This window comes from Panthera uncia, chromosome D1, assembly GCF_023721935.1.
Source record: "Panthera uncia isolate 11264 chromosome D1, Puncia_PCG_1.0, whole genome shotgun sequence".
In the NCBI taxonomy this organism is placed as follows: domain Eukaryota; kingdom Metazoa; phylum Chordata; class Mammalia; order Carnivora; family Felidae; genus Panthera; species Panthera uncia.
This window is the reverse complement of record NC_064808.1, coordinates 101,274,618-101,289,469: the sequence shown is the minus strand read 5'-3', so window position 1 is coordinate 101,289,469 and position 14,852 is coordinate 101,274,618. Positions and strand designations below refer to the sequence as shown.

The 14,852-nt window shown below is 42.0% G+C and overlaps 2 protein-coding genes across 2 annotated transcripts in view; one reads left to right on the top strand and one right to left on the bottom strand.

Moving 5' to 3' along the window:
- Positions 1 to 1,786: 1,786 nt before the first annotated feature.
- Positions 1,787 to 7,830, top strand: PTS (6-pyruvoyltetrahydropterin synthase). Its single transcript, XM_049613443.1, has 6 exons — positions 1,787 to 1,918; positions 3,649 to 3,728; positions 4,926 to 4,948; positions 5,313 to 5,369; positions 7,279 to 7,349; positions 7,543 to 7,830. The coding sequence occupies exons 1-6, from the start codon at positions 1,830 to 1,832 to the stop codon at positions 7,664 to 7,666; spliced, it is 444 nt and encodes a 147-aa protein (XP_049469400.1). The 5' UTR covers positions 1,787 to 1,829; the 3' UTR covers positions 7,667 to 7,830.
- PLET1 (placenta expressed transcript 1) overlaps positions 6,203 to 14,852 on the bottom strand; it is a 24,489-nt gene continuing 15,839 nt past the window's right edge. The window contains exons 4-5 of the transcript XR_007453769.1: positions 8,528 to 8,713; positions 6,203 to 6,437 (exon numbers count right to left, since the gene is read on the bottom strand). The gene's annotated coding sequence lies outside the window, so the exon portion shown is untranslated. The remainder of the gene's footprint in view (positions 6,438 to 8,527; positions 8,714 to 14,852) is intronic.

The following is a 14,852-nucleotide window of genomic DNA, read 5'->3' as shown; positions in this document are numbered from 1 at the left end:
ATATTTATTTATATATTTATATATTTAAATATATCACTCTGATAAAATTGAGTGACCAGATGACTAAGGCTGAAAGCCTAGTTAGGGCCTCTTCCTCTCCCTAAGCCCAACTCCTCACTCACCAGGGTCGAGACTCAAGGAGAGGAGTATGAGGCGCATATGGGAGGGGAAAGGGACTAGAACCCAGCCTAGTGACTTTGTTTTAACTAATTATATCTGCAAAGACCCATTTCCACATAAAGTCATGTTCTGAGGTACTGGGGGCTCAACACACTAATTTTGGGGGGACATGATTCAACCCATAACAGGATCACTGACGGTGAATTTGGTGAATACCCTTAATTTAAAAATGTAGAGCAAAGGCTCTGCAAATGCAATGCCATACTTTATTTAAGTAATTGAGTACAGCAATTTCTCAGAAATTCCTTTTGCTTTGTATTTTGATTCCTAAGACTTCATTCAGAAAGAGTCAAGCATTTGTGTAACCATTGACCATTAATTAGACTGCTTATCTCCAATATGGTCAATGCCTGCCAAGTACTGTTTTACTGTAAGTGATCTTGTATGAGTAATTCACTTATATGGGCCTGTGCTTTCTTTAAATTTTTTTTTAATGTTTATTTTTGAGAGAGAGAAAGCAAACAGGGGAGGGGGAGAGAGGGAGACACAGAATCTGAAACAGGTTCCAGGCTCTGAGCTGTTAGCACAGAGCCTGATGTGGAGCTTGAACTTGTGAACTGCAAGATCATGACCTGAGCTGAAGTCGGACACTTAACTGACTGAGCCACCCAGGTGCCCCTGGGCCCATGCTTTCTTATCCATGAGAGGACTGGACTAGAGTGTTTATCTCAGAAATATCTGAAGTTTATTCTTTGACGTTTTTACAGCCCACTGGGGGATATAATAAAAATATTTGAAAACATGCTAAAAATGTTTGGCTACATGATAATGCAGAACAAGAGTATGGAGCTGGAGACAGGAGACATTTGAAAGAAATCACGATTTGGGGCCTGTATGCCTGTTACTCTCATGATTTAATCTATCCTTCCTGGAACACTGCCAGACACATGGTTAGACATTCGATAAATATTTAGCAAAGGAATGAATGGAAGCAAGAGGTGACATAATACTGGGAACTGTTAAGTAGTGTGGATACTCTTTATAAGTAGATGTGGGAAAACATGATCCGTTTACTCCAGAAGTGTCAACATAGGACAGAGAATTGCTAATGTGTGTGTTCATGACTGCATGTGTTCACACTGTGATAAATGGTTTTATGCATGTGTGTGGATGGTAAGGAAAGCTTGAGAATTTCCCTTAGTAAGAAGAATCTTTACAAACAGTCCAAAGGTAATGTCATTTATGAAAGTCAAGTGCTCCTACATGTGCCCTGAAATTCCCGCTCCCTTTAGGCTATAAGTAGGTTGGCCTTGAGGCCCACCTCTGAGTAACCAGCCAGGGGAGGTTATTATAGCCAGGGCTTTCTAGAAGTAAGTGCGAGGAGCATGGCACAGAGGTCTTTCCAGTATGCAGTGTGGCCAGGCTGACCCTCACGGCCCGAAGTGGCCTGAGGCTGAGCAGACCTTGGAACGAAAGACACTGAGACCTCACCCACGTTTTTTGACTGCTGTTAGGTTTACCTACCTTATCCCCGCTCTTGCTGTCCAAGAGACTGACGGGACGGGACGCTTTACTGCCTCCGGGCCAGCAGAGGGAGCCAGCCGCAGCGCGGAGCCGAGAGCGCGTCCCAGGGCGCCGGCCGCACTGCGCAGCCGCGGAACGCTCGGCCTATCCCCGCCCCGCGGCGAACCGAACCGGGAGGCAACGCGATGAGCGCGGCTGGCGCGGGCGTGGGCGGTCGCCCCTGGGCGCGACTGTCCCGCCTCGTCTCCTTCAGCGCGACCCACCGGCTCCACAGGTGGGGTGTGCCCACAGTGCCCACGCAGGGGGGCGGGGCTCGGGCGCGGGAGCGCAGGTGTGCGAACCGAGGCGCGCTCCCTGCTTCCCTGGCGACCGCGTGACGGTGGCAGCTGGAGTCCAGCGGAGGAGGCCGTGGGCGCGGTGGCACGCGGAGCGGACCGCGCAGGCTTCCTCGCTGGCTCCGAGTCTTGGAGCAACTTCGGGGTTCCTCACATACCCCAGTAGAGCGCGAGGGGTTGCTGCGACAGTCGGAGCAGTGACACAGTGCTCAGGTGACACAGTGCCAGGCACGTGGTGAACATTCCGTAAAAGTGAGCTGCTCCGAGGTGCCAGGAGCGCTAGCCACGTAGCCAGTACAGCTACGACAACGCAAGTTTACCCACTGTTTAGCACGGATGTCGTGAACCCAGGCGATCCCTTTCGTTGAGGCAGCTCTGAGAACAGGGAGCGTGACAGGGATTTGAACCCAGAGCATTCACGACTGCTTGAACGCACCGAGGAGTTGTTGTCGAGGCGCGTTTTGCCTCTCCTTAGCAAGTCCCGCTCTCAGCATAACGTTTCCCAGGCTGTGAAACGAGGACAATCATTTCTAACAAGGGTCATCCGATCGTTCACTGGGCAGGTATTTGGCCAGCTTGTCAGGTCTTGTGTCAGGTGACAGGTGTTGTGTTAGGCAGCAGCGATCAACACTCACCTGTCCTCGCCTTCTGTCCGGAGCGCGCCATCTGGCCAATCTTGTGGAGGACACAGGGAGGGAATTTTGTGCAAAAGCTTTGTGAACTGTAGCATTCTAAATGTCAGTGGGTGAGCAGGAGGGAATGGGGGAAAATAACAAAGAGGGTCTCAAAAAGGAAGGGGTGGTATAATAGGGCGTTCACATAGGAGGCCTCGTTGAAGATGCATGAACGATTGGACAGGTGGAGTAAAAATTCGTGAAGAAAATTGTTTCCTGGGGGCCCCTGGGTGGCTCAGTGGGTTAAGCATCAGCCCACCGCTCAGGTCTCGATCTCACCGTTGGGATTCCAGTCCCCAGTCCCGCTCTGTGCGGACAGTTCAGAGCCTGGAGTCTGCTTCAGATTCTGTGTCTCCCCCTCTCTCTATCCCTTATCCCACTTGTGCGCGCGCGCTCTCTCAAAAATAAATAAACTTGGAAAAAATTTAAGAATGAAAATTGTCTTCTGCCTGGAAGAACAACTGGGTATTGTAATTTTAAAGTTTCACCTAATCTGAATACCCCTCAGTGGATTGGTGACGTTGTTTGTGGCAGTAGTTAAGTAAGGCGTTATAATGCAAGGGTGTTAAAGAGGAGCCACAGTAGGTCACGTAATTATTTTTAAGGAGAAATGAGGTTTTAAACCACGTGAGGACAGCCATCTTTTATGATTGTATGTCCTTGCTTCATTCAATCCATGCCTAGAATGTAATAGGTACCCAGTAAATGCTTGGGGAGTTGAAAAATAGAAGGGCCTTGAGCAGATCAGTTGGAATCTTACTGTGGAATGAGGGTGTGGACTTTGTTTATGCTAATTTATATGGTACAGTAGCCTAATTAAGGGGCATACACTGGTTCCTGACAGCTGAATAATGAAATCAAAATGATTTATGACTCTCCATTTGGTGAGCTAAAGTAATAATAAATTGTGAAGCTTTTCAAAAGCTAGAGCAAATAATGTAGGGAACAGAGAAGGTATCTGAACTTGTGACGTGTTGATTTTTTTTTTTTTTCAGCAAATGTCTGAGTAACGAAGAAAACTTGAAACTGTATGGGAAATGCAATAATCCAAATGGCCATGGGCACAATTATAAAGGTGAGGGGAAAGGTGATGAAATTTTAGCCCTTTCAATAAGGATGTAATCGGCAAATATAGTCCTAACGAGTCAGAAACCTTATGGGCAAAGCATGAATACCTTGAGCCTTGAATATGCAGTTACATGGAAGTTCAGAATGAAAAAAATCTGTTGTCTTGGTTGGATGTGTCTTAAATTTTACCTTGTATCTGCTGTGTTAGAGATAATGAATGGTTTAAATAATATTTTTTATCCTTGGCCTTAGTGTACATAATGAGATTTTTTTGGCACCACGTTTCCTCCTAATTAGGTATTGTTGAGGCTAACGTTAAAATTACACTGTATTCTTTGAGTAAATAATGACAGACAAAAGGGAGATACTGGTTAGGAACCTGCTATATGGAAGGAAAATAACTTGGGTCTAAAACTTTGCCAGCAATGTTCCAAGAAAACAATTTATGCTCTAAACAGGTATGAGAGATGCGATTTTTTGAGATAAAGCCGGTATCTCAAAAAACAGCTACGTAAGCCTTTGCATATCATGGCATATAGTATGGTAGAGTAAAAAGATTAGAAAAGGTGTCAGAAGATCAGAATTTCTAGTTTAGTTACTGCCTCTTGATCTATGATATTTGTTATTCTTAGTTTGCTCTTTTATCACGTAATACCTAATGGTGTTTGCACAGAGCTGAAAAAAAAATATGTGTTATTAAATTGTAAAACACTCTGAGCATCATTTTTCAAATGCTTCGTTAACTTACAGAGCATTACCGTAAACTGGATATGTTTGTGTAAGTAAAGGCATCAGAGTTTTAGGCCCATTAGTGGTTTTGCTTGCTCAGAAAGGTACCACCCAGCATTGGGCCACCTCGGTGTGTAGCCGGACTTCTTTCTGTACATACTCTGCTTTTACAGACAGTGATCAAGCGGCATCTCCATCCTACCTAGTGGACATTCCTACCCAGTGCATCAACCTCATAAATAGAATTTACACCCTTTCTGCCTTTGGCCAAAGCTCCTGCTAAGCCTCTCTGTTTTGGTTGAGTCTTGCTTTCATTAATAAAGATGTTAACTAAAAGACCAGCTGTCTTAGGGAAAATATAAATAGAGTTTTGTAGGGCAGAGATCTAATACTTAATTTATGTTGCTAACTTGTGCTTGGGTGTTATCTGTTGAAATTCATGTGGTTTTTTGGTATTCTGTTTTCTTTCCCATAGTTGTGGTGACAGTTCATGGAGAGGTACGTGCTGAAAATATCTGTGTGGTTTGCGCAGATTGCTGGGCCTTCTCAGCCAACATGATGGATTCTGTGTCGAAAAATTCTGTTCAAATCAATATTGCTTCATTGTTGGCCTTTGTGTATGGTGAGCTGCTGTCATTCCAGACCTTTCCTCTCCCAAAGGGTTATCTTTAATCTGCTATATGTGGACAGATAGAAGATCAGTGGTACCATAAAATGGGTACCTGGAGCACCTGGTGATTGTCTCAGAGATGAAGGCAGATGTGGGCGCGATTTCTGCACATTGTACAGCCTTTAATAACTTAGCAGAGGTTTAAATATGAAAAGCATATCATACTAATATTCACCTTTGTTTATTCTTCAGATTGATCCTGTTACAGGCATGGTTATGAATATGACCGACCTCAAAGAGTACATGGAGGTAATGTCATGTTGGGTCCTCTAAGTATATTTGATGGCCCCCCTTTTTACTTTCCCAACTAAGTATCTTCAGAGGTTCCATGACCTTGTGAGCAGAATTGGAGGAGTAGTTGGAGGAACTACTCTCATATTTTTCTAAAGGTGTTTGGGTGATTTAAAGGAAATAAGTCACAGTTGAATTGCAGTGATGGGAATACCTGTAACATGCTCATCTTGTATTCCCTGCTGCCATATCCTGATTTCCTCCAATTAACAGGGATCACATAACAGGGGTTCAATGAAGGACTTGCTGACAGTATCATTATAGAAGTCCTGCAGTGTCAGAAGCCTTAGAGATGATCTCAACCAACTTCTTCATTCCCTGGATTGAGAGAGGCTGAACTTGCTTTAGGTTGTGTGGTTAGTCTTTTACAAAGTTGGGAGTGGACTCCCTTCAACTCAGCTTTGGTTTTGTTATTATACCATGTCACCTGTCTGTTCAGTTCCACTCTTAACCTCTGCTTCTTATTCTTGTTTTGAAATCCGATATCTGTCTTATAAAAATGCTACTAATGATCATCATTTCTTCCATATTACTTATCATTCATATATTCAGCAAGTTTGCCTACTCCGCATAAGTCTTTGAACTAAGCATCAAGGGTACAAAGATGAGTGAGACACAGCCTTTACCCAGAGAATGCTAACATGACTTTTTCTAGGAGACAAAGAATACTAGGTGCTCATTAAGTTTCAGTTGGATAAAATGATTAAGAGATTCAGTGAATGAACAAACAGCAATGTGTTCTGAGTACATTAGGAAAGCTATAAAGACAGAGTTTTTGCATTTACTGGAGATTTAAAATATATACACAGAGTGTTGTACAATACAAGACAGCAGTATGGGAAATTTGAGGCGTCTCATGCATGCGGATGGCCAAATACTGGAAGACAGGTTCTCTATACTCTTCGCCACTTTTGTGTACCTGAGGGACACCACATAGTCCCCTTAGTAGAAGTAACTCATCATGGCATGTAATAAAGTTAGATGGGGCCTGTGGAAGAAGCTTCAGTGGGAAAGTTGGGACCCGCACTGGAATTGAATAGGAAACAGTATTTATTTTCTTGATGTCCATGTGGAACTGCCCTTAATTTGATCTGTTTTAAAGGCTGTTTGGCTTAAGGCTTAACTCTTTTTCATATGGTTCTGGTTTTGCTCAAAAAATGATTGCTGTTATTATTAATGTACCCTTCTTGGAACCATACCACTGGAAAATTAGATTGTTTCACAAATGTTTACATTTTGTACATTAGCTAAAAGTAAAAAGTTAGAAAGAATAAGGCAATTGCTATTCTTGCCACCAACAAGGGAAAACGTTATGTTAATATATATAAGCATTAGGAAGCAACGGTCTTTATATATTTATATTTTTTCTCCTCTAAGAGTCCAAGATAATTCTTAAATTACTCCTCATAGCAGAAATTTAGAACTACTTACATAATTTCATTCTCAGTCGGCTTTATAAAATGTAACACTCACTGGATCCTTGTCCTGATGACCTTGTGGCATTGTGCTGAAGCTAAGACTATATGGAGAAGTATTTTTGGTAATTTTTAGACAGAATTCACGAAGTGTTAAACTGAATTCTGAATCACTATGGCTGGTTACAAGAAAGCTGCAGTGAATTTTCCTGTACGTTTTGATTTCTTACATCTTTGCATTTAGTAATGAGGAGAACCAGTCATTATGGAGATTTGAGCCTTGCTTCATTTTCCAACTTTAAGCTTTATTTTGTGAGACACAGATGGAGTCCTTACAAGCACTGAGTTAGTGACTAACTGATAAGGTAAGGCTTCTAGAGGCAAAGATAGAACACTTTGGAATTTGAGTCATAAACGGAACCAGTGATATTTTTCCTTTGTTTTATCTACAGGAGGCAATTATGAAGCCCCTTGATCATAAGAATCTGGATCTAGATGTGCCATACTTTGCAGATATTGTAAGGTGAGTGTGACCATCTTGCCTTATGTAAATAGTAGGAAAGAAGAATTGCTGTTAACATTTTATCTGACTGGTAGGTGGTCCTGAAGTTTTATTTTAACATTATTTTTTAAATCCAGAATTTCTATTCTCTGTAAATATCAAACATGAAATTTTGTTCATTTGCCTTTGATCTTCTTTCCTTTTTTTCCTACAGCACGACAGAAAATGTAGCTGTATATATCTGGGAAAACCTCCAGAAATTTCTTCCTATGGGAGTTCTTTATAAAGTAAAAGTATATGAAACTGACAATAATGTTGTCGTCTATAAAGGAGAGTAGCTTTTAGGAGTTCATACTGTAGAAAGATTAATTTCTTTCCACATTTGAAAAAGGTCTTTATCCTCTTGGACTATTAAAAAGTCATCACAGAATTGTTAGAGCTTCACCTTGTGTTCTGGTGCCTCATTTATTGAAATCATTGTGTGTAAGACCTGTTGTGTATTCAAATATATTTTAAAACAAAATTTGTTAAACACATTCTGAGTGTCATTTAGAGAATCCTTTATAGATTAAAAATCACTTCATTTTCAGTAAAATGTTATGGTGTGGAATTTAAAAGCAAAATAAATCAATTTTTGTTTTTCCATTATCTCATTTTTTAGTATTCATTTTTTCCTTGGTATAAATATGAATGGCAAAAATGTTTATAAGACTTACAGTAGGTGAAGCTTAAAAAATATATATATGGGTGTCCACATAGTCCAGAAACAGACAACATACACTTCTTGATTACTTCTCAGGTGTGCTAAGGGCACAAGATTATTCAGTGAAAATAAGGCATACAATCACTTTAGGTGATGCATTGTAAGTGCGTATACAAGGATTGATGGAAATACCAGTTTAGTGCACACTGTTCAAGGCAGTTTTGCACAGCTTGTTGAACTATGAATTGCTAGTGAGGAACAGGACATTCATTGAACATTTATTGGAATATCAGTAAACTATTTATTATGTATAGTTGTCTATGTTTCCAGACCTTATGGCCACCTGAACAATTTTAATTCAGAAACCTGAAGAATAATCATATGTATTAAATCCTATTAAAATAATCAACATGAAAAGGATATCTTACACTGTAACTCATCTCTTACATATAGTTTTTCCTAATGGATCCCATTTTGTTCTTAACATTAAACTTACCTGCTTCAGTTGAACTATATTCTTGGCACCTGGTATCTTTTCTTCATGACTAAATCCGCAAGAAAGGATTTGCTTGCTTCGCACAAAGAAGTGTTCTCATTTGTATTCTAAACTTCTTAAATGTAGGGTTTTATTTCACTCTCCACATAGCAACTAGCACACAATGGATTCTCAGAATGTTGCTACCTGGAAATAGTAGAAAAAAACTTGTGCAGTGACTACTAGAAAAATTTTCAGAGAGGTACCCTTTTGTTTTGGACAGTTAGTAACTAAAGGATATTTTGATAAATTTTGATAGTAATGCTGTGCCCATTTAATGATATTTGAATGTGTTTTAGTTATCAAGCACAATTTTTGTTACTTATACTTGTATATTCTGTATTGATTATTTAAAAGACAGGATTTTAATTTCCACAAATACCATGAAAAGTGGGTATTATTCCCATTTTACAGATGAGAAAATTAAATTTCAGTGAGTTTGCTTGCCTAAGATCACTCAGCAAATAAACAGCAGACTGAATGTCTGACACTCAGGGTCTGTCTGACTCCTGAACACAGACTCTAAAAACAGGGTAATGGAATAATGTATGTATATTTCAAGTTTTTTTTTAAATAAATCTAATTTTATAGATCTGATATCATATTAGAAAAACATTACTTTTCATAGTAGGGTAGACATGGCAGGGGTTTGTCGTTCATAAGTTGCTTCAAGAGAACCTTTTTTTTTCTACTTACTTTCCTTAGGAAAGCGAGAAGTCTGTCTGTCTGACTGTCTATCACACTGAATGGGTGAGTGAATGAGGGCAGGACCAAAGATAGTATATAGGTGGTTTTCTTCTGTCTCCCTAGAACCTGCTGTCAGAGACCTTATCAAGCTGTTTTGTAATTGTTGCTTTACCTTTTTGCATTTTTCACCGCCCTGAATTCCTTGTGGACAGTCTTTATTCGAAGCAGAGTATCTAGTAAATAGCACTCAGTAATTTTTGTTTGATTAAATAAATGAATGGCAGATTGGTAGGAACTGTTGAAATTTTGTAGTACCTTATATATAACGGCCCCTTGGTAAATGTTTCTAGAATTGAATAACACGAGAGTTTTGAGGCTTGAATCCTGGCCCTTGTGCTGCCACTATTCAGCTGTGTCCCTCTCATCTCAGAGCCTCAGATTCTTTGCCCATAACATGAATGATTCGACCTGAGGCTTTCTGAAGTTGCTTCTGCCTGTTCTCAGATTTTATATCTCTGTGATTTTAAATACCAAAGAAGTACATAATAAATTAAGAGAAAGAAGAAGATTATTCTGGGGTGGTGACATTTGGAAAAGCTTAGGGAGGTCAGTCCTGAATGGTAGTGAAAGTGATAGGGTAGGAGGGTGGCCTTTGGAATCCAGAGAAAAGCAGGAACATGTACTGAAGGGGCACACATCCACTCGTGGTGGGAATGGACAAAGTGTATTTGGGATGAAGTGAATAGATTGATCTTAAATAGAATAGTAATGAAGTGTGAGTGTGTAATGGGTAGCTAGCTTGGAAATACAGAATGGGGACAGTCTGCGGGCCTTGAATATCCATTTGGTTTCTGTCCTTTGAGCAATAGGGAGCTGTTGAAGTTTCTCTGCTTTTTAAGGAGAATCACCAGCTCGACACAGGGAAGCAAGGGAAACCAGTTGCAGAGCATTTGTGGGGATCCAGACGGGAGGTGATGGTGGCCAGATGCTCGTGGAGCAGGAGGGATGGAGTGACAGGGAGGGAGGGTAGAGCTCAGGTGGTGCACTGCCTCCTGTGGCCTCAGGCATTGTGCTGAACCCTTTCTATTTACCTCACGTTATTTTTGTGACCACCCGGCAGGGGGAGTGGGCTAGTTATCTACTGTAACATAACAGATTACCCCACAGAAGGGTTCAAAACATGATTATCTCACAGTTTGAATGTGCCAGAAATCTGGAGGTGGCTCCCCTGGGACCTCTGGCCCAGGGTCACTCACAGGCTGCAGTCATCTCGGGGATGGATTAGGAAGGGTCGGCTTCTGGCTCACTCGCTCACGCTCATGGGGCTGTTGGTGTGAGGCCTCAGCTCCTTCCTCCCTTGCCTGCCATGGGGGCGCCTGCATAGAGCAGCTTGCTTCCTCAGCATGAGCAGGCCAGAGGGCAGGGAGGGGTGTGCCGCCATTGAGCACTCTCACCAGCACAGTGGGGGTCCCAGTCTGGTAAGCAAGTCACATTTCTAGATTCTGTTACTTAACAGCAAGTCACTAAATCCACACCACACTGGAGGGAGAGGACTCCATGTACGTTCTAGTGTGTGAAGTATGATGAGGAGGAGAGCAGGAAAGGAGGCTGGGGAGCTAGGCAGGGGCTGTCTGTCATGCTCTTTTTGACGGCAGGGGAATAAAGCACATTTCCTTTTGCAGGAGTGAGTATCAGCAGTGGTTGTTTCCAGTGGAACTCGTGGGTTTTGTGGGTAGATACATATAAATGCCTTTATTTTTTTAATTAAAAAATATTTTTTTCATGTTCATTTATTTTGAGATAGAGATAGAGGGTGTGTGGTGGGAGGGGCAGAGAGAGGGAGACACAGAATCTGTGTGACCATCCTGCAGGGGTAGTGGGCTAGTGACCTATCTGCCTGAAGCAGGCTCCAGGCTCCCAGCTGTCAGCATAGAGCCCCACGTGGGGCTTGAACTCACAAACCGTGAGATCATGACCTGAGCTGAAGTTGGATGCTTAACCAACTGAGTCACCCAGGCACCCCCATATAAAGCTCTTTGAAGCACTTTAAAATTAAAACCAACTCTAAAGTGAGATGTTGAGAAAAGTTACATTGACCATATCGCTATGAACAGAATGACCAGAACTCAGCTATCATTTGTGTTGCCTGAATGGACGCAGTCGCCACCAATGGGTTGTAAAAATGGCCAGAATATGATCAGTTGTGCATATGAGGCCACTAATAGACTAGATCTATGGTAAGTGTCCGTTTTGTTTTTTTAAACTCCAAACTTGTACATTCCTCTTGGAAATAGAATTATTTTAAAGACGGGAAACAGATTGTGCTCATTTTGCTTTTGTTATGTCTGGGATATTTCTAGCCTCCCTTGCACACAGAAAAATCATTGTTAGTTTCACACAATTTAACTTTATAGCAAGATTCTGTTGCAAGACACTTTTGGAGAATGTCCTAGACAAACGCAGTCTCCACATAGCTGCAGAGAGAACTGCTATCACCACAAAAGAAAAGTGAGGGAGTGTGGTTCGTGCATTGCAAGGGTTTTCGGAGCAGCAGTGAGGCTTTCACGCAGCTTGTCAGTTGGTTTGCTTCCTTCAGAAGTCAACCACCTGCCCCCACTGCATTCTGTCACCATCAAGACGGGAGTATTAACCATTACGAAAAGAATTAGGGGTGCCTGGGAGGCTCACACGGTTAAACATCCGACTCTTGATCTTGGCTTGGGTCATGATCTCACAGTTCGTGGGCTCGAGCCCCACATTGGGCTTTGCTCTGATGGTGTGGTGCCTGCTTGGGATTCTGTCTCTCCTCTGTCTGCCCCTACCCAGCTTGTGTGTGCACACACTCGCGCTTTCTCTCTCAAAATAAATAAACAATAAAAAATAAAAGAAAATAAAGAATTAACATACTGCCCTGTTTTGTCTTCTGGTTGTCGGCTAAAGAAACACCATCCCAGGCTTACATTCTTAAAGATGCCCAAGAAACAAGTTCTCTGTACATCAGCCCAAGGTCAGCTTTGGCCAGCCAGTTTATTAGTGAAAACTCCCAATTTATTATAAGTGAACTCAGTTTAAAAACCTTTTTTCATTTTTCATAAATGTCTTAGTAAATACGAGCCCTGTGACTGATGACAACCTGAAGAAATAGAAGGGCTAGTGTTGCCTTTTACCTTTTGGAGTTTTATTTGCCTGCAGATGGAACCATGGATGGGTGTCTCACGGGCATCTCAAAGTTCACCATTTTCCAAAAGTGAACTTCTGATTCCTCCTTCAGAATTTATTCTTCCACCAGTCTTCCCTAAAAATGCCGATACCATCCATTCATTTTTCAAGCCAGAAGTCTGGGAGTTGTCCTGGATTCCTATCTCTTACTTGTAATCTGTCAGAAAGCTCTGTCAGTTCTTCCTCTAAAATGTGCAGTGATTTTGGTGTCTCCATTTCCAGTGCCACTGACCCCAGTCCAAACCGCTGCCATTTCTTGCCTAGATTATTGACTTGGCCTCTTCGCTGGCCTCCTGGTTCCACTTTGGTTCTCTTCCATACTCCTTTATTACTTCTTCCCCTCTCTCGTGTCACCCCTTGAAAGCTTCCTTTTTAATTTTAAAATATAATCCAAACTTTATGCTCCGTATGATGTAGCCACTGCATATCCCCAACCTCCAGCTGTCACATTGCCACATTGACCTTTTCTCAAGTCCTAAAGCACTCCAGTTTCATTCCAGCCTCCAGATCTTTGTATTTTCTGCCCTTCTGCCTGGAATGCTGCCCCTTACCCCCACCCCCTTACCTCTTCATAAAACCCATCATTCTCCAGACCCCAGCCTAGATGTACCCCCATTTAAAAAAGCCTTCCTTGATTACCCTGTGTAGGCAGAAATCCTCTGCTATTTTCTATTATAATACCTACACACTCCCCTTTCTTGCAGTGTCAAAACTTTTATCTATATTTCCTTTTGTCTCATTTATTTTGCTTACTAGTTTACTGTCTTTCCCAATCACGGGGATGTTGGCTTCATGAAAGCCAGAGCGCCGTTGTGTTATTATTCGTGTTTCCCCAGGACCTAACCTAGTGCCCACTACCCAGCAGGTGCTGAATAATTAGTCATTGAATGAGTGAACATGCCTGCCATCTCTACAGAAATAGTGGAACCTGGTTTGGTAAAAACTTTGAGATTTAATATCAAACTTTGCGAGTATACTTCAGATAGGTGTTACTCTTTATGTGTTTCATCTCAGAGAACAACCATCACAGAATAAAATCAGATCCCCTAAGTATTTGTCAAAACCTATTTATATGGCAAATTTTATCTTCCTGGAAATTTTCTGTTTCCTTTTGTGGGTCAATTTTGTTTTAGTCCTTGACTACTCTTTTAAGTAAAGACAAGCTAGACCACGCCAATGAAGGATCTTTTAATAAACTGCTGTCTTCACGACCACACCATTGTTGGGTAGCAGCCCTTATACAGGTGTGCACCGACAAGTGCTCCCTTTATAATAAATTCAAGATTGGTGGGTAGTCATTGTCCCAGCTTTTGGAGAGTAGGTTTGCCCCAGGCGGAGAGAGCCTCAGCTGGTATTGCAAAGAATGCCTCTTATCTTTCCATGTGTTTGGCCCCTAAGAACAGGGTTTTTTGTAGAGCACAGAACTTAATAGATCTGTGGCAACACTGAGGCAATTACCTGTTTTTTAGCAAACAAGGGCCCAGTTTTGTTGCCATAATAACTTTGAGTAATTCCCAGAGTACTAGGGAGAAAGTTAAGGCTCCATTCTTTTTTTTCTTTTAAGTTTATTTATTTATTTTGAGAGAGCTAGTGGGGGAGAGGCAGAGAGAGAGAGAGAGAGAGAGAGAGAGAGGTGGAGAGAGAGAATCCCAAGCAGTCTCTGCACTGTCTGTGCAGAGCCCGATGCTGGGCTCAAACTCATGTAATGTGAGATCATGACCTGAGCAGAAACCAAGGGTCAGACGCTTAACTGACTGAGCCACCCAGGTTTCCCACCATTCTTCTGTTTTTTTTTTTAAGTTTATTTATTTATTTTGGGCAGGGGAGGGGCAGAGAGAGAGAATCTCAAGCAGGCTCCGTGCTGTCAGCACAGAGCCCAACGCAGAGCTCTATCTCATAACCCTGAGATCATGATCTGAAGGCTCCATTTTTTTTTTTAATTTTTTTTAACGTTTATTTATTATTGAGAGAGAGAGAGACAGAGCTTGAGCAGGGAAGAGGCAGAGAGAGGAGGAGACACAGAATCAGAAGCAGGCTCCAGGCTCCAAGCTGTCAGCACAGAGCCTGATGTGGGGCTCGAACTCACAAACTGTGAGATTATGACCTGAGCCAAAGTCAGACACTTAACCGACTGAGCCACCCAGGCACCCCTGAAGGCTCTATTCTTGAAGGAGAAAACTGTGTTTAGAGGAGGAAACAAATGCAACCTGACCAGATTATGGCATATAATGTTTTCTACCCTCATTTGAGATTGGGTAGTTAACTAACTTAAGGTTCTTGGCATGTGTTGACTTATTGTGAATTAACATCATGCCTACCGCTATGTGTCCAGCATCTCCATCACTGGTGGCCCTTCGGGGCATGAGTCAGCTCAGCTCCA